The 21661-nt window shown below is 41.6% G+C and overlaps 3 protein-coding genes across 3 annotated transcripts; 1 reads left to right on the forward strand and 2 right to left on the reverse strand.

Annotated features, from left to right (window-relative positions):
• Positions 1-296: 296 nt before the first annotated feature.
• Positions 297-7384, reverse strand: msh4 (mutS homolog 4). The gene is made up of 20 exons (XM_051395936.1): positions 7015-7384; positions 6570-6725; positions 6326-6489; positions 6102-6212; positions 5435-5550; positions 5175-5348; positions 4904-5076; positions 4741-4808; positions 4471-4545; positions 4247-4311; positions 3987-4156; positions 3757-3893; positions 3503-3606; positions 2820-2944; positions 1876-2076; positions 1649-1767; positions 1430-1558; positions 1042-1216; positions 866-954; positions 297-610 (listed from the first exon to the last, which is right to left on the reverse strand). Exons 1-20 carry the CDS (start codon positions 7223-7225, stop codon positions 413-415), a joined length of 2760 nt encoding a protein of 919 aa, XP_051251896.1. The 5' UTR covers positions 7226-7384; the 3' UTR covers positions 297-412.
• A 1319-nt stretch (positions 7385-8703) lies between these two features.
• Positions 8704-10146, forward strand: vcpkmt (valosin containing protein lysine (K) methyltransferase). The gene is made up of 5 exons (XM_051395937.1): positions 8704-8995; positions 9194-9307; positions 9438-9510; positions 9610-9729; positions 9823-10146. The coding sequence occupies exons 1-5, from the start codon at positions 8739-8741 to the stop codon at positions 9925-9927; spliced, it is 669 nt and encodes a 222-aa protein (XP_051251897.1). The 5' UTR covers positions 8704-8738; the 3' UTR covers positions 9928-10146.
• An 8020-nt stretch (positions 10147-18166) lies between these two features.
• Positions 18167-20805, reverse strand: arf6b (ADP-ribosylation factor 6b). The gene is made up of 2 exons (XM_051393685.1): positions 20665-20805; positions 18167-20414 (listed from the first exon to the last, which is right to left on the reverse strand). The coding sequence occupies exon 2, from the start codon at positions 19737-19739 to the stop codon at positions 19212-19214; it is 528 nt and encodes a 175-aa protein (XP_051249645.1). The 5' UTR covers positions 19740-20414; positions 20665-20805; the 3' UTR covers positions 18167-19211.
• Positions 20806-21661: the final 856 nt, after the last annotated feature.

Genomic DNA, 21661 nt, shown 5'->3' on the forward strand with positions numbered 1-21661 from the left:
TTTGAGACAGCCCTGCGACATAAACCTCACCATCGACAAAAGCAAGGAGGGGAGTGGTCATTGCACTTCCCCCAAGTCCATAAGACACATGAGTACAAGAAGTACTTTCATATTTCTATTAGGACTTCCTGTATATATGTGGTATTCAGTTATTTAAACACATTTATTTTATTTTCATTTCTAATGGTGTCAAGAGAGTGTTTCTTCAGGGATTTATCACATATTTTGACTCATTATTTACATGCCATTTCCAAAGTTAAGATATTGTGTCAAAAAGAAACCAATGGACTCTGGAATTCAAATAAATCAATTTATTGTCAAATAAACTAAGGTAGAAATAACAATATGCCCAGTAATGCTCATCAGACACTGATCAGTATATCACTGCCCCTCCCCACTAAGGCTGAGTCAGTCATTCCTCCTCTGTATCAATGGACGCTGGCTGCCCTGCTGCCTGCAGCTCTGCCTCATACTGCTTCTTCAGGCCCTTCAGATACATACGCAAGCTGTCTGGGTCCAGTCTGGAGTTCCTGGCAGCCTGGAGGAGGCGGGTAGCAAGGTGGTACACAGCTCTCTGCCTCTGTGTTTCTGGATCACTGTGATGTTTGGCCTAGAGCAATAATAAACCACACCATGGGTCTTGTCTCTTCTTCCAGCACTTCTCTGATATAAACCAAGATTATTTATGGGAGACAACGAGATTTGTGCTATTTGTTATGAGAGGCCACGGCACAGCATTTGACTCTCCGAGGGTCTAATATTGGTCTCTTGTAAACAAGTTTGTTTTACTGTTGCACACAATATGGGACCAGCTAAAATGTTCTGTTCTGACTAAAGGCAAAAATCTGATGTTCATGAACCATACCAAAAGGTGCTGGCTAACTTTGGAGGCCATTTTCTTTGCCTCTTGGATTATGTTTGAAGGAAGTGCAGTCATTTCTGCTGCTCTCAGACCTAGAGGAGCAAAAACAAGCTCTGCAACAATTTTCATGCCCAATTTCAACAGGATTGTATTCACGTCAGATTCCACAGACTCCGTACCATAGTGACTTTCTTCAGAGCATCCTCGATTCAGCACGTATGTGTACACCACACCCTCAGCACCTGTGTCACTGCTGCGTGTGTGCTGTACCTCCATGTGCTGGTTCTCCACATTAGGATAAAGAGACTCTAGTTGGCACAGCTCAAGAAAGTGTGTGGCAAACAGGGTGAACGCCTACAGAAAGCAAAGGTAACAACACACACCAACACCTAACCACTGGAAAACGTACGCTGTTCCTGTATTTATTTTACTACTTTACTGTTGACCTAAGAGGTGTACCATAATTACAAGGTAAATGATTAATACAAACCATAAGAATCTGATTAATCTGGTTTTCACTGAACAGAAAGGAGTGGTAGTGCAGGACTGTATTGGAGCATACTCTACCTTGAGGCTAAGGAGCACCTCACAAACTGAGTGACAGATGCCGATGCCTTCCTCAGCACTGGTACCACGCCCCAACTCATCTATTATGATCAGGGACCTGTCACTTACGTTGTGGATTATGTAAGAGATCTTTGGGGAGAAAATATACAGTCATGATATTTCAATGTTTGTTTTCCCCTCATAAATGTAACGAATGTGGGCAGCCCCTGATGTACATACTTCTTTCATTTCCAACATGAAAGTGGAAGAGTTAGTTTCAAAATCATCATCCACACCAATTCTGGTGAAAATCTGATCAGCAACACAAACAGAGGCATACTCCGCAGGGACAAAGGAGCCTGGAACAATAATGCAAGGGCTTAACTCAAAATATCAAGTCAAATCAAAGCATAGCACTGCACAGCTTTGGACTCCAAATTCATGTGATGCTGAACAGTTTTGCTGACCTATCTGAGCCATGATCTGACACAGTGCCACCTGTTTGAGGTAGGTGGATTTGCCGCTCATGTTGGGTCCAGTGATGATGACAAAGTTGCTGCCCTCGGAGATGTAGCTATTGTTCGATACAGGCCGCTGTCCAGCCATTCGCTCTAGAATGGGGTGACGACCCTGCTTGATGGCCAGTGTGTCTGTGAACTCTGGGCGCACTGGCAGACACAGCAGAAAAAAAGCGACATTTAAAAATACCTCAGTTTGTTGGTATTTCGTTTGTATGGTAACTCACTTTCATGCATTTCCATGGGATGACGCATTTAAATACAGCTACACTGTAGGAGTTAGTATTTGCCTATTTTGTTACAAACCTACATAGCCAGTAAACCATCACTCAGTGATTACCAATACTGTGTACATTTCATAACAAAAGATAGGTATATGACTTTTAATTAAATTCTTAGGTAATAAATTGCTGATAGGTGAACTGAAAGGTGTATTACAATATAATTAAAAAACAGATTTCTGAGAGAAGTGTGTGCAGTGGTTATAGCCAGCTAGCTCCTCTGCTGGGAAGATTTGTCTCGGTAAATGCAGCGCACCAGTGCACACTTATGTAACAAGGGTAATCTGAGTACAAGCTGGCTGGGATATAAGGGGGCAGGCACTCAGCACATGTCTATGGAGCTACGCTTTCAGACAGCTGAGCGCCAGCGCTCACCACCCACGTGGCTGACCAGGCTGCCGCTGCCCACAACCCTCGCAAAAAAAAAGAAAAGAAAAAAAGATGAGGCAAACAGAGCTGACAGCTCAGAGGGACAGTTTCTTGCTGTGATGTGTGACGTTGGCTGGGTGCTGCCTTATGTCCACACAGCCCTCTCTCAGACAACATCAGACTTTTCCAGATTAATTTGACAGTCTGACATGAGATTATATATCAACCGTGATTCATACTTACCATAGTCTGAGATGGTGCATGCATTGGCCAGTGACAGCAACATGTCCAGCATGGATACAGCATCAGAGAGCTTGTAAAGGCAGTGAATGTGCTCATGGACAGTGCTCAGCAGTTGACATATCACCCTGTGTGGAAACAGGTTAGATGCTGCAAAGCACTGGAGGAAAAAAATATCTAACAAACAGCAACCTCTAGTGGACATGACGTAGCACAAAATACATTGATCTAAATCAACTGTTAATGAGATGAAAACTTGCTTAGATGGAGAAATGTACAAACTTGCAGTGCCCCCCTTTTAATGAATGAGTTGACTAATTGGTTGTTAAAGTCTTTGTCAGCTAAGACATTATTTTTGTGGCCTTTTATCTGGGAATTCAGTCATTACAGTAAAATAGTAGTCACATCTTTGGTATCAAAACAATATTTTAAGATAAGCTTTGAAGGCACACTTTTGCATAATCATATTCATCTGTGGAATGAAAAGAATTCCAAAGAAACAATTCGACAGATTAAATCAACTAATTACCCAAAGAAATCCCATGATTACTCAGCAAAAAACCTCTTTAGTCAAGGACAGCCCTTGTACAAAGCAACCTTTTTTTCAGTATTTAGTACTGTGTAATCAAGTGCATAAAACACATTGCTATGCATGTTTGTAAGTCATAGGATTGTTATTTCCTCACACATAGGACATGTGAAAGATCTCCCTCAGGGCCTCATCACAGCGGTCATTCATCTTCATCAAGTCTGCAGTAGTGAAGCCATAGTTGTTCCTGTGCTTGGTTACCTGAGGAGGAAGATATTGAAATCCAGCTTTCATTTTAACTTTATTTAACTTCCTTCATTCATAGCTGATGTTGAGTTATCCTGTTTTCTTTTCTTAATTAGTCTGATAGCTTGCAATGTTCTTACCACCCCTGCCTTTAGTGGACTATACCTTGATAAACTCTGAGGGGAGTTTCCCTTCAGGCAAGACCACTCCTTCAAGCCTCATCTGGATGAAGAAACCTCGAGCTGAGTTGAAGCTGGTACGTATTGGCAAACCATATTTCTCCCCCATCTGGTTCACTAGCCCTGTGAAACAGAATGCCACTCAGCTTTGTGGTATAAATATTTAATGCAAACATTGTAAACCGAAGTTATGAACTGAACAGCCAGAACAAACACCTGCAATGTCGTCCACTATCTCGGTGTAAGCTCTGCGTGCAATGTCGAGGAACTCATTGATGTTGGGGCGGACAGCATAACACTTCTGGGTGCGCATGTTGAGACTCCCCTTCAGGTAGGTGGTGTCATCATTAATCACTGTCTTGATCTGCTCGAGGATCATGTCAAACCTGAGGGGGACACAAATATATACTGTACAGTGGAAGAAGTCTGTAGACAGCACACAACAGTACATCTTACACAAGCATAAGGCTAAGTACCTGTTGTCTTCCAGTGAGGTGCTATAGGCCTTGAGCAGAGCTGTCTTGCAGTTCTTCAACACCATCTGTTCATCAAGTATAATGCTTAAATGATTTACTATATGACTTGTTACTAAATAGCAATACTTAGTGTTTTTTGTGGGGTTAAAAGCTTAATTATAATTCCAACACAAAAGTTGTAGGAGTCATTTAAACTCATTTTATGCATATAAACAAACACAGACCCTTAAGCGTGGCACCAGATCCAATGTGTGTTTCAGTTGAATGACATGTGTAATTTTTGCTTCAGCAACTTGAACCTGTAGAAACACAGTAACAGTACTGAAAACTGCATGAAAAGACAAAGACATACCAACATTTCACATGTGTATGTGCAATTTCTGGCATTTAGTTAAGCATTTTAAAACACACACAAGAATCCACTTCATGAAAAGACATTCCATTGCAGTGTAACCTTCCAATACAATCATGGGCAATGAAAGTACTGAACGTACCGTTTCTTGTTTTGGGATTTGGACCAGAACAGAGAGCAGCTGGTCAATGTCAAGGAAGTGGCCTATGGCTGAAGAGTGCAAAAGAACATATATTCAATTACTGTGCTACACTCTCAGTATGTACAATATGTAACATGAGTTTAAAAACGTTCTTATTGCTGACCATTCTTCAGGCCAAAGAAGAGCTCCTCATCCTGCAGCAGCTCTTGTATGGTGTCCAAGCGTATGTTAATGGTGTCCACATCAACCAGAGGCTCCAGAATATTGGAGCGCAACCTTCTAGCACCACCAGGTGTTTTAGTGTGGTTAAGTACACCTAAAAGACTATGTTCGCTCCTATACTCAGATAAGCAGAGACAGACAGACTTAATACCTGTGATTATACAAGCACTACAACATACAAAGATATTACTATTATAGTCTGGCCCTCTTACCTGTGGTCTCTATTATTGACCACCAACTCCAAGTTAGAAGCAGATGCTGAGTCAATCATTGCCGTCTGTTCGCTCCCTTTAAAGCTCACTTTGAGAGACTTGGCAGCATAGACAGAGTTCTGGATGAACTCTAAATATTTCAGCAAAGCAGCTGCTGCTGCTAGGCAGTAGTACCTGAACAAATCACAACATTTGGTGATAAAAAAAATATAGTGTTATAGTATAGCAATTTCTATACATTATTGTACTCAGTGGCGTACTTAGCTTGCACTTCCATGATGACAGTGCCAAATTCTGGAGCACACAGCTGCTGAATGTACTCCAGTCCTTTCCTCTCATTAAAGTACTTCCTTTGGATAGCAGTGAAAGCTACTCCCTGACCAATAATAATAAAATGCACATATTACTTCACTCTAATAGTTAACAAGAACACAGTGTGCCATAGGTGAGACACCACATACTGTATAAAGTTCATAGTAGTGCTAACCAAGATTGAATGAATCAGCTACTCTCTGCTTTAAAGGTCCAGTGTGTAGGATTTAGTGGCATCTAGCTGTGCAGTTGCAGATCACGGCTCACTTGCTTCACCGTCCCCTTCCAAGCATGAGGTAGAAACTACGGAGGCTGCAGAACACACAAAACCTAGAGACAGTTTTGCGTTAAACTGTTCTGGGCTACTGTAGAAAATGGCAGTTCAACATGGTGGTCCCACAGGAGGTGACCTAAATAAAAATGGCTCATTCTAAAGTAACAAAAACACAACAGTTCTTATTTTCCAGTAATATAATGTACGCACACTAATGAAAACATAACGATATAATTTCTGCCAATAGAATCTCCTAAATGTTACACACTGGACCTTTGAAAGTGGTTATTTGTTTGTATGCATTGTGTGTTTTACTTATAACATCTATTCTGCATTGGTACCGGGAAGTTCTCTGTGATGAGGTTGAACAATTTTGTCCCTTTCCCCTTCTCACTGGACGTGTCTGGCATCAGTATTTCCAGCGGCACCAAGATGTGAATCTTGGTTATGACCTTCAGAACAATAATACATGATTGAGACAGAAGTTCCCCCTATTTCAGAGTGTGGCTATGATTAACAGTCAATCAAGCATGAAGATTATAGCTTTAGACAATGCGCGGGTTACCTTGGCATATGTCCCAGTGTCTGCAAACTGAGAGAGTACAAGCTCTGGACATTTCAAGTTGAGACTAGCCATGCCAATCTCTCCCCTGGCCAAACCGCGGCCCTCAACTACTGCCACAATCACAGATGCACCGGAGGTTGTGGTCGCAGAGGAGCAACTTGTTGCTGCAAAAACAGAGAAATCAGAATGAGAAACACAGCTTAAGCCATGTTGATACACACTAGAACAGTTAGGGCTGGAGTACCGCTGTGATCATTCAGCAGTGTCGATGCAGGATGTGACCCCACAGTTCTCCTGAGTACTGGTGTTCCTCCGTGGCTGCGGATGGAGGAGCTGTCCGTGGTAGTCATGAGGAGTGATGTATTTGTCCTGCCCAACCTGACGCTGTGATGGAGCTGAGCTATGCCAAGACAAAATATGAAGAAATGGTCCGTGTCAAAAGACAAGGTTTATAGTCTTACAAATGTGGCCCCACAGTGCTTCTATGACCCACTATTCAAATAGACAATTTAATATCGAAAATGTTATTTTTATAATAGTTACTGTCTCTAACTTCATTGTGTGTAGCCCCACCATTGACTCTATATATAAGGGCCCCACCTTATACATACTGTCACTGGGCCCCACCCCTGCTGGAGAAGGTCAAAGATAACGTTACTAGTGTTAGCTTAAACTATCCCTAAGATTACCAGAGGCCATTGGGGGGTGTGATGGACCATGGCTGGAGCTCGTACTGCCTTCATCTAAACTTTGGTAGGATGAATTGGAGGAAGCTGATGCGGGACCGTACGAGGTAGTTTCATTGGGTCCGCTCCTGTCCATTGGGGACACCCCCCCGAGCTGTCCGCCTTCTGGGGTGTCACCGCCGGTTGTTACCTCCTCCGTGCTGCTGCGGAACATTTTAAAACCTCGCAAAGGCAGGTTAATGGACGTATACTACCAAACGTATGTGTCCATCTGTAAAAGTCCGTGAATATGTTAACGTTAGTTAGTTAAAGCTGAGAAGGGCCTCGGTGAAATGTAAAGGAGTCGCACAGGAAGCTAACGTTAGCTACAGAAAACCGCCACACAGAACGAGTGAAATTTGCGCGCGACTATGAGAACGTCGATCCTTACGTCCGCAGCAATCATCTGCGCATGTCTGTCACACTTGTATGTTAAAATATTGGTTTTATAGTCGTAGTCGTTAATAAGAAAACAATTGTGGTTCCAAGCAGAAAAATGGAGGTGCTGGGCGATAAATGGTGCGTAGATTTATTGATTGGTTGATTCTGGGCCCCCAACAACCCCCTTTGTCTATGGTGCATGTAATAATTACCCCTTTCCCTCAAGTAGGGAGCTGCACCTTACTGCTCATTTTGAAAATCTTGGAGATCCTACATAACACTATAAAAGGTAAAAAAGATATTTAGATAACATAATTGCTAAAGACTAAAGGTGTGTTTGTGCCCTTTCCATAGATAATGAGCTTATATGCTTTATAAATAAGAAGCTTTACGCCTGAATAACATAATGTCAGACTAGTCTCAGGAGACTCATATTAATAACCATATGTTAACCCTGTTTTTTTGTATTTGCCAGATTGGGGTCCCTGTTTGACAAACAGAGACCATGGATGAAATTAAAAAAAACTTACTGGTGATAAATGCCTGAAGGAGGCACAGAGACAGAGACAGGGGAATGTTGAAAAGAATAATGAATACAGTGAAAATTTGTGTGTAGTGTATGATTCAATTTGGATGATTGATGTAGTTACCTTTTGGGATGTATGAGTAGACAAAATAATGAAATAGCTTAAACAGTTGGTAGATTTATGAAGCAAACTTCAAACCACCAATAAAACTGTATCAGTTGACATAATGCAATGCTTATGTCAGAAAGAAATACACAATATCCAGTCATATAACAATTGACCAAAGGCTAAACTAATTGAATGTACTGAATGTATCCTCAGTAAAACAATTGCCATGTTTTTTTTTTTTTGTGATTGTTTAGATGTCTTTATTATTTGTAGTTGCCAGTACAACATAATATTAGAATGTAAGCTATTTTAAATTGTATTGTAGAAGCTATCTTTGCTCCTTTACTTTCATCTGTCAAGGAAAAATCAGACATTTAACCCAGAGTTTGTTTTGTCCAGAAGAGGAACTAACAAGAGTATATAAGCATCATGTTTTATTCTGAAGAAGTGTAGCCTCTGGCAGACTTTTTTCTGAAAATACTTTATGAATTGTTGATTTGACAAAAAATAATGTACATCTAATTGCTGTTTTACAGTACAGCTAAAGGCCTGGCCATGTCAATGAATAACTGAATTCTTAAATATTATTATTTTCAAGTTTTCTACTCAATCTGTCTTTTATTCTGGAAAAACCATCCCGGAAGTTCTCTCCTTGTTCCTGCCGCGGCCAACATGGCGGCCGACGCTGATGACAGTCGTTATTTTGTGAGAGAAATTGAAAAAAACGACGGTTGCACCTTAAAAGTGAAACAGTGCTATCTGGGAGATGTTGGCTGTGTTGTCTGGGATGCAGCCATCGTCCTAGCAAAATATTTAGAGACGAAACAGTTTTATGATCCGTCCTCGGGAGTGAACCTGTGGGCTGGCAGGAGTGTGCTGGAGTTAGGAGCTGGGACCGGAGTTGTTGGTCTCATGGCTGCAACACTGGGGTGAGATCACTGGTTAGTTTGTCACATATTACTCTGTCGTTTAAACATTAATATACATGTTCTTGTATCACCAAACGGGTTCCAGTTTAACGACTGGTTAGCTTGTACTCCTTTGCTTTGTAGTGGCTGGCATTGACACCCTTTTGTTGATTAAAACTAATAACATAACGCTAAAAATATGTGTATTAAATCCCATAGAGCTCAAGTTACTGTGACAGACCTGGAGGACTTGCAGACCCTCCTGTTGGTGAACGTCCAGGACAACCGGGCACTTATCAGTAGTGGCTCAATTACTGTCAAGGTACTGAAATGGTTTGTACTTATATTTTGTTTTTTATACATGCTATTATTGGATTGGATTATCATATATCCAAGCTGCATGTTCAAGGTATTTTAAGACATGTCCACATGCTAACAGTTTGATTTTCTTCTCTCCTTAAAGGGGTGAAGATGTGTCTGAGTTCATGCCTCACCCACATTATGTCCTTATGGCAGACTGCATCTATTATGAGCAGGTAATTTACTATAGTGCTCTGCTTAGGCCTTTCAGTCGAAACATGACCGTTTGCAGGAATTGACTTGACCCTGTGTGACTTATCATTTCTTTCCCACAGTCTATTGTTCCACTGGTGGAGAGCCTGAAGCTGCTCTCTGGACCGGAGACCTGCATTATTTGCTGCTACGAGCAACGCACCGAGGGCGTCAACCCAAAAGTGGAACAGCAGTTTTTTGAGGTAAGAACCCAATTGTACGTTCCATTTGTAAATGCTAAAAAAAAACAAAAAAACAAAAAACTGTGAGTCATGGTGGTCTTCTGTGTCTTTTAGTTGCTGCAACAAAACTTCAGCTGTGAGAAGATCCCATCAGACAAGCAAGACCCAGAGTTCAGTAGTCCAGACATCCACATCCTGCATATTCGAAGAAAAGTCTGAGTTTGTGTCGTGCAGTTGCGCACGCAGTAATCAGAGTTCCACCCTTATGTCGCATGAAAATCGGACTGTGAAACAGAAAATGTAAAGTCTGTACCTGTATGTGTGGAATATCCATGTATCTTCATTTCTGCACTTTTTACACTTTTTTTATGAAAAATATTTTCTCACACAACATTGTCCTGGTGTGTGATTGGAGTATAAAAATATTTAAAAAGTGAACCCGTGTGTGTGTGTGTGTGTGTGTGTGTGTGGGTTTTTTTAAAATGCACTCTATATCAAGGTTAGTTAATATCAGCAGTTTAATTCTGTGTAATTGTAGGGCTGGGAAGGTAGATGGCAGACGAGCGCAAGCACAGACATGACAGACTGCTAATCTTCAACAACACTGGTTGTTTAAGCTAAAGAGGTGACAGACAAAGACAAGAGAAGGTACTGAACCATTGTGTACATTTGGATGTTTCAGTTTGAGGATTAGCCTTGCAAATGTTTGTGTTTGTATGCAAAACACTGAACGTTTTTAGCTCAGAAAACTGCAAGCAACATGAGACTTGATTTTACTTTTGCTTTTGCTCATGAGAACTGCCCTATTTTCTGCGGTGCTTGATTAGACAGACAGTGTGGTTAGTTGTTACACAAGGATAATACGTGCAATCATATACATGTAGGTAGGTCACATGTATGTATTTCCTGAGACCCCCCCCCACAGAACTGAGCACCTATTGATGGCCATAAGTAGCTGTCAAGAGGTTGTTTTTTTTTTTTACAGTTTAAAGTCATTTCTAGGATTTATTTTAAATTGTGAATGAATGTAAATTCAGTCATTGCCCATTTAGAGCAGTAGGGGGCAATAGTTGCTTAAAATCCACAACAAAACATTCTACATTAGTAGAACTTGAGAGAGGTGGGGAAATAAATCAGGACTAAATTATTATTAAGTCACATGTTTTATCTTTATGTAGCTTGCCCATTTTTTAAAACAGAAGCCAACACAGTGTATGTCAGCTCCCCTGAAAGCTTTTTCCCTCCATGCAAGGGGAATTCCACACCAAGCCCCAGATAAGCAGGAAGATTACGGCTCTTTTTCAAGCATAAACCATGAAGTACGCCCTGTACTCCCACAGGCATGCAGGGGCCCCTCACAGCCTTTCATGCTGCTCTCTGTTTACACAGTGGAGCTGTAGTGTAATGAGCAGGGTGGCCTCCAACGCTCAAACCAAATAAAAATGTTAATGCTCAAGTTGACAGGGTGGGGTTCACGCCGAAGGTCCCATTAAGTAATCAGATCACTTTATAGAATAATACAATGAACCAAGTATGATTATGCATTAATAAGAGGCTCCTCATGCTCATCCTTGTATTTCTCTTGGGATCCAGGAGTGCAAAGCTAACCTGTTTTCCTGGAATTCGCTGATACTGTAAGGCAGGAACATCTGTGATGGCACAGACCCGTGAATATTCCCGAATGTAATGGTTAGATTAGAATAATACAGTTTTCAGCAGATGTTTTAGCTTTGTGTAGTGAGTGAGTTAATTCACACTAAATCACCACTTAGATACACTGTTAACAACTGTTTGTGCTCTTCTGAAAATGCACATACATGTAGAAACCCAACCCTTCCTGTTCCAAGTAATAATTCTTTATTAACCAGTAACCCAGCTGTTATTGTGCAATGATTAAAATGTGTTTACGATGGAGAAAAAACGGAGGTGTGGTTGGGTTGAATCATAGTTTGACAATTTGACCTCTGAATCCCTGTAGGCCTGGTCGATGATACAGGCCCATCACAAGAGGAATAGAGTGAGATTAATTGCCTCCTATTTTTTTTTTTACAGTTACTATAAATTACTACAGCAGATCATTTAAGTTAATCACTCCCTGTGGCCTTCTACTGCCCTCACATATCTGCTTGGGGCAGCTGGACTGCTACAATCAGAATCAGGCTACTATTGAGGTCTCCTTTGGCTTTGACCAGGGTATGTTCAGCTAATTAATTTGACTCACAGCTGGTATTAAGTCCATGTCCCCGCAGTGCGCCGGGGACAGGACCCAGAGGGGTTATTGGGAAGATTAGAGGGGTAGAGGGGAGCTTCACTATTCTGTGTCAACATTTCATCCCCCTGCCCACCCATAGCTCTCTCTGTCAAATCATTTAGAATCTATTTTCCAGTCTCTCTAGTGTTCTCTCCTCCTTAAATGTTAACCGAAAATGATTAAAATAATGTAGTTAGAGTCTTCTTGTGGTTGGCTAATTAGGCTGGCACTACAGGGGAATACAGGGAGGCTCACAGTAAATGAGGACAGCCCACAGTGAAGCAGTGGTGTCTCTAATGTGTTGGTATCATATACACATTACAGTTGATTCTGGTGACCGTACACATTCATTACTGAACATGTGGACTATAGGCTGCATGCACCAGGACAGAATGGGGGCATTTTCTGCCAACAGATGGTGCTATTAGAAGAAATAACTCTTACCTGTGTGAAAAACCTGCAGTAAGAACAACACACTCCTGACAAATAGCTGAATAGGCTGCACTGTGTGGCTGCTTTATAACACTGTCAGGTTATTAATTATGGCATGATGATGCAATTCGTTGTGGCGATTTTGTCTTTTCGTTTTACTGAGGTTCACAGGCAATTCAATTTCAGGTCTATTTCCGCTTTTTACATAGTGAGAAATACCTGCATGGACTCCATAATCCACATGCATCCTCTCTGATTGTTTTATAACAAGAAGACATGAGGGCGCAGCACAGCGCCCCTCCAAACCAGATGGGTGGAGGAGAGTCTGACTCCATGCAACCCATGTGGCGCGCTCCACTCTGCTGCATCACAGCCAAGTGACACAGAAGATCCTTTGTGTCACCATCATCACGCTGCCTGGAGCCAAGAGACACTGTTCCAGAAAGGAAGACTCATTTTCTCACTATTAGGGAGTGGCTCAAGAATAGACATCAAACTGGGCTGATTAAAAATAGAAGAAGGCTGCATAAATGTGTGACTCCTCTGATCCTGTAAATGTGACCCCCCACACACACACACATATCCCACCCCCACCCGTCTCTCTTTCACATGACAAACTGTCTACTGAACTTAATGCTGCACAAAGACACAACAGGCCAGAGTTCCAAAATAGAGCATGTGATTTGTGTTGTTTTGCTGCTCTGTATCTCCAATAATGAGGTGCAGCAATGCCAATAATGTATGCCACTCTTATTCAGTGGATTTAAAATCCAGAGGTGGTACGGTGCCAGTGGCAGGACAACTAGCTTATAGAAACACAATGCTGACTCCACCTCCCTCACCACTACTGCCCCCCCCCGCAGGGGAACAAGAGGAGGGCGGGGGTGCTGTTAAGACAGCTGTGCTGCAGTTGAGAGGGGACACAAATCCAGTACTGTGAGAATATTGTGCACTCTTGCCCCCCTTCTTCCACTGCTGTTAATACAGTAATATTAGCACCAGGGATTGTATATATATTGGAATTAAAAGAGCTAAGTTAGAAAAACAATTTGAGTATTGATAATCAAATTACACGGACATGTATGTATGTATGTATGTATGTATGTATGTATGTATGTATGTATGTATGTATGTATGTATACCTTCTATTAGTCTTAATATGACGTTATAATTAACTGTGTGTATATACATAGGTTCAGTGTGCTGGTCAATGAGGGATTTACTCCAACATGGTATCAGTAAAAATGTAATAGTGTATTGATCCCTTGCCTGAAATACTACAGGTTTCATGGAGACTTGACTGCCTGTGACTGCTGTCCCTACAGCATTCTAGTCCAATGATGTATTTGTCATTATTAGGATGTGTGGTGGCCCAGCACCGAGGGGAGAGTTGCAGAAGGGAGGGAAGAAGCGTGTGTGTGCGTATGTAGCGTTTCCCTGAGTCATTACCTCTCAGTAGTCTGAATCTGGACTGTGTGTGAGTGTGTGTGTGTGTGTGTGTGTGTGTGTGTGTGGAGAGAGCAGCAGTGCCTGACTTGCCAAAGATCTGAGATTTCCTCCCAAGCCTCAAACTGTTGTCTAATCCAGACGCACTGTCACTCGAAACACTGACTCCTCTGTAATTACAGCGATCGTGTCAGCTATACAGATGTAGTCAGTCATGGAGTGTGACAGTGGTGGTGGCAAGCTGCTGAAGGAAGCCTTTGAGGTTGCTTTGCGTGGATCTTCATCATTCTGTCAGTCGGTGTGTATGGAGGTTGTGAGTGAATACATGTGGCTGGTGGATACCAATACTGGTTGAATGACTCCTGTCTATGTTACTGCACACTTAAAGTGTTTCTGTGAGTGCTGAGGAGATTGTGTCAAGCCAAATTACCGACACCACATGGCAGAGGTCAGTGCTCTGTGTAGTGTATGAATAAGCCTTGGGGCAACCTCAAAAACAATTGAATTCATTTTGCTTCAGAAACAGAGGCACTTAGATTTCCGTTCCTTGCAGCCAAGAGACTGCAGCACCATCTATAACAGCTGCCCCCCCCCCCATACTGTGATGTTGCTTACATCTGAAGGAAAGATGGTCAACACTCTAGCTATGATCCTCTTTACACTCTGTGTGTTACAGCTGGAAAAACACAGCACACGAGTCCAGGGACAAACTGGTCCACACTCTCACACAGCTGTGTTAAACATCCTGCAATTCTCAAGAGGAGCCATGTGAACAAATTTCAGGTTTTCACATAATAGAGTATAAATAGAAGCCCTGAGGCTTCGAAAATGTAATGGGACTTAGATTGGATGGTTTTTAAAGTGGAAAAGCAAACATGATTATAGGCCAGTGAAATTGTACCAACATAGCTGTATGGTTAGTGACTTAAATTATGTAGTTAATGCTTGTATGAGCTCTTGATCTATCCATTAAAAAACAAATTGGTTATGTCATGTGGACTTCCAACACTTCATAATAATTTTCTGGTTCTCTGAATTTGTAATTTCACCACAGCAAGTAACCTTCAGCTGCAGATATGAATGGAATGTATTTTGGACCGATGCCCAGGGTGCACCTTGGACTTCACAGCCTCACATTTTCAGCCTTACTTAGCTGGCCTATACCACAGCATTGCCCCTATTAAAACCATAACAATTATGAGTAGAACCTGCACCGAGACACCTCCAGTTTAAACAAACCAAAATCACACCTACAGTATAGACAGAAAAGGCAACCAAGGGGTTTGCATTTAGCATGGCATTCAAGAACGTTAACCTCAGCAGGAAACCTGAAATAACTTTCAGCCACTTCCGGACCTGTTTTCTGAGCTCTGCGTGAGTTCATTATTCAACAGCTCACTCTAGAAGACTACAGAAGGTGAGGACTTAACCAGAGGACAGAGAAAAGTTTCATAACCAAAGAGGCTGTTTTGCTGTCCTTGAGGATAAGCAGCCACTGAACCAAGCTGTGTGAACTGTGGCTTAGCGTAGGTGTTCCCTCCTACCATTTGGCAGATAAATAAACTGTTTTAATAACGGTGTTCGCCTTTGTGCACGGGAATATCTGCGTCTGCATGCATCACAAATCATACAGTGATTATTCAGCAGGGTGTGGCTGTTGAGCTGTGGGCCAGTATTAAGCCAGCTATGACTATATTCACAACACACGGTCAGAAATGAGCGTCATATTGGTGCTACCTGCGCAAATGTTACCCTGCAGCTGGAGTTAAGAGGAAGTGAAGACAAGTGAGGAAGACAAACCACACCCCTGAAAACCACAAACATAATTCAGGCTATAGGCGTGTCAGGAGTGCAAGCTGCTATTCCTGAGCTGTTTTAAACCTTTTCTCAAGTTGACTAATGAAGGGCGAGGTGTCGGTGCAGCGAGCAGGTAACAAGGGGGAAAAAAGGTGTGGGTTCCAATATTGCAGAACTTTGATTACAGAGAGTGGGGTCTCTTTCGATTTCTTCCCACTCTTCCTCTTTCCATGTAGAATAGAGGAACTAACAGGAAACTTGCAGAGCAGTCAGTGACCTATTCGATACCAAAAACACCAGGCCACACTGGCAGTGATCCCATCAGGCTGTTGTCATAGGAACGGCCCCAACAAACAGGCCTGGCCTAGACAAGTCACACACATTCTTGAGTAAAACCAGTGGAAATATTTAAGTCATTTGCCTAATTTTGTGAATTATGACACCAACAAGTTATGAATCAAGTGTCAGGAATGCTAAAATAACCTGTCGTGCTGTAGATAACACACTGACATTCAGGCCCACCTTTGCAAAAGCTGACTTCATAATCAAGAAGAATTACACCTATTACTACACAGCAAGTAATAACAAATTCCTTTCTATGACAAAAAACCCATTCCTATCCTTTCCTCTCAGGAAGTGTAAGGAATTCCAGCTGAGCACAGAGGGAGTTGACACAAAGGCCAGGAGGTCTCATGTTTACAGAGAGGTCATAAAAACCTTGCTTACAGTCCCTGTCCTTGCCCCGGGGGCTCCAGTGTTACCAATAAAGCTGTGAGGATCATATGGTTGTAATGAAGTGGCGGGAACCAAAGTGGCCATTACAGCCCAATTAAACTGCCATCAGCGTCTAATGGAGGCCCTTGACCGAGCCCTTACTGAAAGCAAGTATTTACAAATACCCTCAGAAACTCGGGTACTTCCTCGACTTACAGAATTTAATTTACTGATCTTTTTTTTTTTTTTAAACGAGCATTCAAAATCACAATCTGCAGGAGGTGTGTGGGTTGTGTGAAACATCTTCTGTAGCAGTGTAGTCATATTTGTCTGTGTCACCTGACCTGTCTGACGGAAACCTCTGTGGTGCTAAAGCAAACATCCTGAGGCCTGTACAGCAAACTTGCTAAGCGCCAGATTTTCCACACAGCAAATGCCACCATGATCATACAGCCAAAACGTCTATGGATGCACATGTGCACCCAAGGATACAGTGTCTGATTGTCAGTGAAGGCTGCAAATACTTTACTTGTAGGCTTGAGAGAGTGTGCATCCTATTCTTGTAAAAAAAAAAAAAGCAACCTCTGTGTTTTTGAGCGACCAGTTTTTATGTGGATGTGTAAAACACTGGCAAAGACACAGTGCCCTTCAGTGTGCTGAGTGGAAAAATCCTTCAAAATCTGCAGAATAATACTAAGTAATCTTTTGTAGCCCTAAACACAGCGGTCAGACCATTTGTCACCATCAATCCTGTCTTTGTCAGGACTGAAAACACTCTTGTTAATCAGCTTTAATGAAAACTAAAACATTCCTCCACCACTGTGTCTCAGTGGTGTCGGTCTCAGAATTTGAACTGACAAATTCAACTTTTAAAGGAATATTTTACTAAAAATATCTTTAGTTTTTCTTTGCAATGAAAATGTGACACAGACACGAGCTAGGAAGAAATAACTATACAGCAGCAGCAAGAATGAAATGCATTTTAGCAGAGTAGGAAAGAGGAATAGTACAGAAACCAAAAGGATGTGGGCCTCATCTTCCTATTTTGAGATAGAGACAACAGTCACTTTCAAAATACTACACAATTATATAAATATACTGTAGTATTGTTATTACACAATACAACAGCCACTTTCCTTATTCAGAAAAGTGTCTCTTTAGCATCCGTTATCTCTTTAGAGGTTATTTACATGACCTAGTGGTAAACTGTCATTACACTCAGGAAATCACAGAATAGCATTACTCGCAAGGATTTTTTTTTTTAACCAATACACATTTCCTGTTTAACACCAGTCCTGCATCAGACATCATTCTCACTGAATAAAAAATAACAGAGTCTCGCTTTTTAATACAAGTCCCAACCAAAAGCAAACTCAGGAAGTTGCAGCTGACAGCTCAGCATCAACTCAACTATGGCTCACAACCAACACGCAGCATTCAAAAAGAATTCACAGTTCAGCTGTATATCTCCACTGCCCCTCCGACTCTCATGCAAACTATCATGTGGCTCTGTTTTTGTTCCAGAAAGACCAGCAGTTGGACTTCCTGTTTTGTACATTTTCTCATTTACTGGCAAGGGAACTAAGGCCAGCAACTTAGTCTGAGGGTGGACATAAACCCTTATGAAGAATTTGTCCAATAGCACTAAAACCAGGAGACTTTTAAAACTACAGACTTCCACTTTGAACTAGGAGCATTCTTGAAACTTTCCCATAGTCTTTTTAAACCACTGGTTATATATTAAGCTGTGCTACTTACAAATAAATACATAACTTTCTCTTTCTTGAAACCCCTCCCCCAAAAATCAGACATAACAGATTTAAAATCACTTTTTTAATAAGACATTACAATGACATTGTTCTGTACATGGTTCCCCCAGTCAAAATAGGAGTAAGAGCTGCACCACAGGGTGTCTTCAACATTTCACCGGTAAACAGCTCCCTCTGACTGCACGACAGATGGACTCTGATGTAGGGTTACTGTACTTCCGTACTCATGCTACAGATATAGGCTATCATATAATGTCCCAATACTGAGACTAATCAACTGTGGTATCAGATTGAGAGAGCTCAGAGCTGAATGACATTCCTTTGGAAAGATTGAGTCGATTGACTACATGTTACCCAAAATTAAAGATGCATCCCAACAAGCATGTTTAAGAGTTACTGGAGGCCTATCTGTTGTATATTCAGCACAATTAGGTATCAAGACGTGACACAAAAGGTCAATCAGTAAACTATATAGCCCACATAGGGGGATAGGGAGGGGAAACAAAACATGTCTGAAGTAATTTTTTTTTCTCTGATGCCAAGACTGATGACAATGAAATGTAAGCAATGCTGAAAGTTTTCAGTCAATACCGTTGAGGAGAAATACTTTTCATCACAGAACTGTGTTGAAACAAATGCCAAAGTCCTTCACGTAGGCTACATGAAATTAAAGATCTCACCTTCGACGGGGAAAAAAAAGAAGATCCAATGCAACAGTGAGTGAAGAATCTCGAAACAAGCGTGAGTCCAAGAATGAAGATTAAAAACTTCAGCTTCATTAGAAAAATAATATAAAATAGGGAAAAGAATAGGCAAAGATGGTGATCTTTGTGGCTTTAACATTAGGACCAATTAATTCAATATTCATCAAGCACGCCCCCAAAAATAATGAATGTGATAAAGGCCTGCTACAGAGTACAAGCAAACTTTAAGCCAGCAAACCCAGTTTAAGATGAATTAGTCATGGGGTAAACGTAGTATTAAAAATAAATGGGAGATAATCAACTTTTTCCTTAACCATACTCATTTTGAGAAGTTATTTGTTACTTGCAACGTTATTATAGTTTCGACCTAAAACAGTCTGCACTCAATCATTAAGATTTGTAATTTGAGGTTAGCCATGTCAAGCCCTCATACAGTCCATCACCTGTGGTCGCACAGGAGGGCTGAACATACCAATTCCTATCTCTGATGCGGGTCAATCCGAGCTTCTCTTGGATTTCATGCGGCTTCATGGCGTCCGGAAGGTCTTGCTTATTGGCGAATATCAAGATGATGGCATCCCTCATCTCCCGGTCATTGATGATGCGGTGGAGTTCCTGCCTCGCTTCGTCGATGCGATCCCTGTCCGCGCAATCCACCACGAAAATTAACCCTTGAGTGCCCGTGTAGTAGTGTCGCCACAGAGGACGAATCTTGTCTTGGCCTCCAACATCCCAGACGTTGAACTTGACATTTTTGTAGGTGACAGTCTCCACATTGAAGCCGACTGTGGGGATTGTGGTGACAGACTGTCCGAGTTTCAGTTTGTAAAGGATTGTTGTCTTTCCAGCAGCATCAAGTCCAAGCATCAATATTCTCATCTCCTTGTTGCCAAATATTTTTGATAGCACTTTCCCCATTTTGAACTCTTGTGCATAAATACTTTGTTCCTAACGGGGGAAAAAATGTCTGATACTGTGCTGATGATTATTCACTCCAACTATATCTTCAGTTTATGGTCTTACTTGTGAAAACATGACTCAGTAAAGAGCATATGTGGAAGGGGGGGGGAAGAGAGAGAGAGAGAGTCAAAAATGCACTCTCATGTTAAAATCTAACACAGTACGTTTGGACTTTTTACTTGTGAGTCTGTGCGTCCTGTTAAGTGCTGGGACATCTATCTTCAGAGTATCACAATGTTTGCAGGGCCTGTACACAACATGGCACGGTTACACTAAGAACTTGGCAGCAGCTGTTGCAGGTCGTTCATTTTGTTGCCCAAATCAACATTAAGCTGCGTGTCAGACAGGCCGTGGCGATTAAAAACTGCAGAGAACAAACGCGGAGTGTACATAAGGCCCCGAAAGAGCTGCGGTACTTGTGAATTCCTTCTGGCGTTTGTGTCTGGCGGTCCTCCTCATCGGGTGCGCCCTTGTTCTCTTCACGGCTACCGGAGGAGAAAATCAGCTTTCTGCGGCTAGTCCATCAAGCGTCGAGCCGGGTAGCTTCACCGTGCTGAAAGGAACTTCGTAAAAACCCCCCTCGGTGACTCAGCAACACATGTATCCACTCATGAAACTCCACTTCTTGTCCCCCTGAAAAGAGATTTAGGAGGAGGGTCAGACATGCCAAATTAGCAAGCTACCGCTCATGGCTGCTAAAGTAGGCTAGCACGCTAACATTAGCTAGCTTGTTGCCTAGCAAGCTAGCCTTGAGCTAACTGGATATCGGTAGTTAGCTGTTGAAAACTACTCGTATCTGGATATAAAATACGCGAGACTGTGACAAAATGATTAGCTCACATCTTTCTGAGTTGAACACTTAGTTGAAATGTAAGTATTTTACCTCCTATCTCCCCCTCCTGTCTCGATAAATACACCCAGCTCTCGTCTTTCTCCTTTAAGTCGAGCTGGTCGCAGAGCTCGCTGCTACACCGGAAAGGTGTGGAACTGCATTAACCGCCACTTCCTCCCGTCTACTTCATTCAGCTGCTGCTGCTAGTACAGCTCTCACTGTCTGGGGCATCCACGACCCACAGGAGAAACAATGAAATGCCGAAGACTGACATTAAAATAAAGTGCAGACTTAACGTTACTTGTTTGAACACCTTGTATTTATTTATTTATTAGTTACACATTAACAGCATTTAGCGTTAGTATTGTGATGCTTGAGTCAAAACTGTGCCCGATAACGACGGTTTCTTTTTAGGTTTCTTTGAAACAACTACATTAAATATGAAAAGTGTTATTTACATATTAATGGGAATCCACGTTATGGGTAACATTTTCAGAATTTACTGTTTTCATTTGATTATTGCCTCTCTATGTAGCCTATATGTAAAGGACAATATCTCCCCCTTGTGGCAGCTATTTCTTACCTAAAGTCAGTCAGGCTCATGTATACTGCACTATTACACTTGCATTATTCTCAATAGCTCACTATTATTTCCTCCACAGAATCCTATTTTCATTAATAATCAACCAAGTGAAATTGTATATAACACACAACTAATCAACTCTAATTACATCATTATTACACACATCATTATGTCATAGGCATACATAAGCATGAATCATTTACAGAAAAGATACTCAAATGAGTCTAAAGTCTTATCAGAATATGTCAGCTATGCTTAAGTTATAAAATATCATTACTTTAGCCTCCCCCATGCTTCCTTTACCCACGCAAGCAGTGAATACATCTATTTCAGGTAATGTTGTAGAATCTTTATTCAAGAGGCCAAACGTACATTTTCTGTGCTTTTCAGGAATGGGAATCTACAATGGGTAACCAGAATGGTAAAAGAGAATGGCTTCTTTCACAGCAGACATTTTGACTTGTC

This window comes from Dicentrarchus labrax, unplaced genomic scaffold, assembly GCF_905237075.1.
Source record: "Dicentrarchus labrax unplaced genomic scaffold, dlabrax2021, whole genome shotgun sequence".
Taxonomy (NCBI): domain Eukaryota; kingdom Metazoa; phylum Chordata; class Actinopteri; family Moronidae; genus Dicentrarchus; species Dicentrarchus labrax.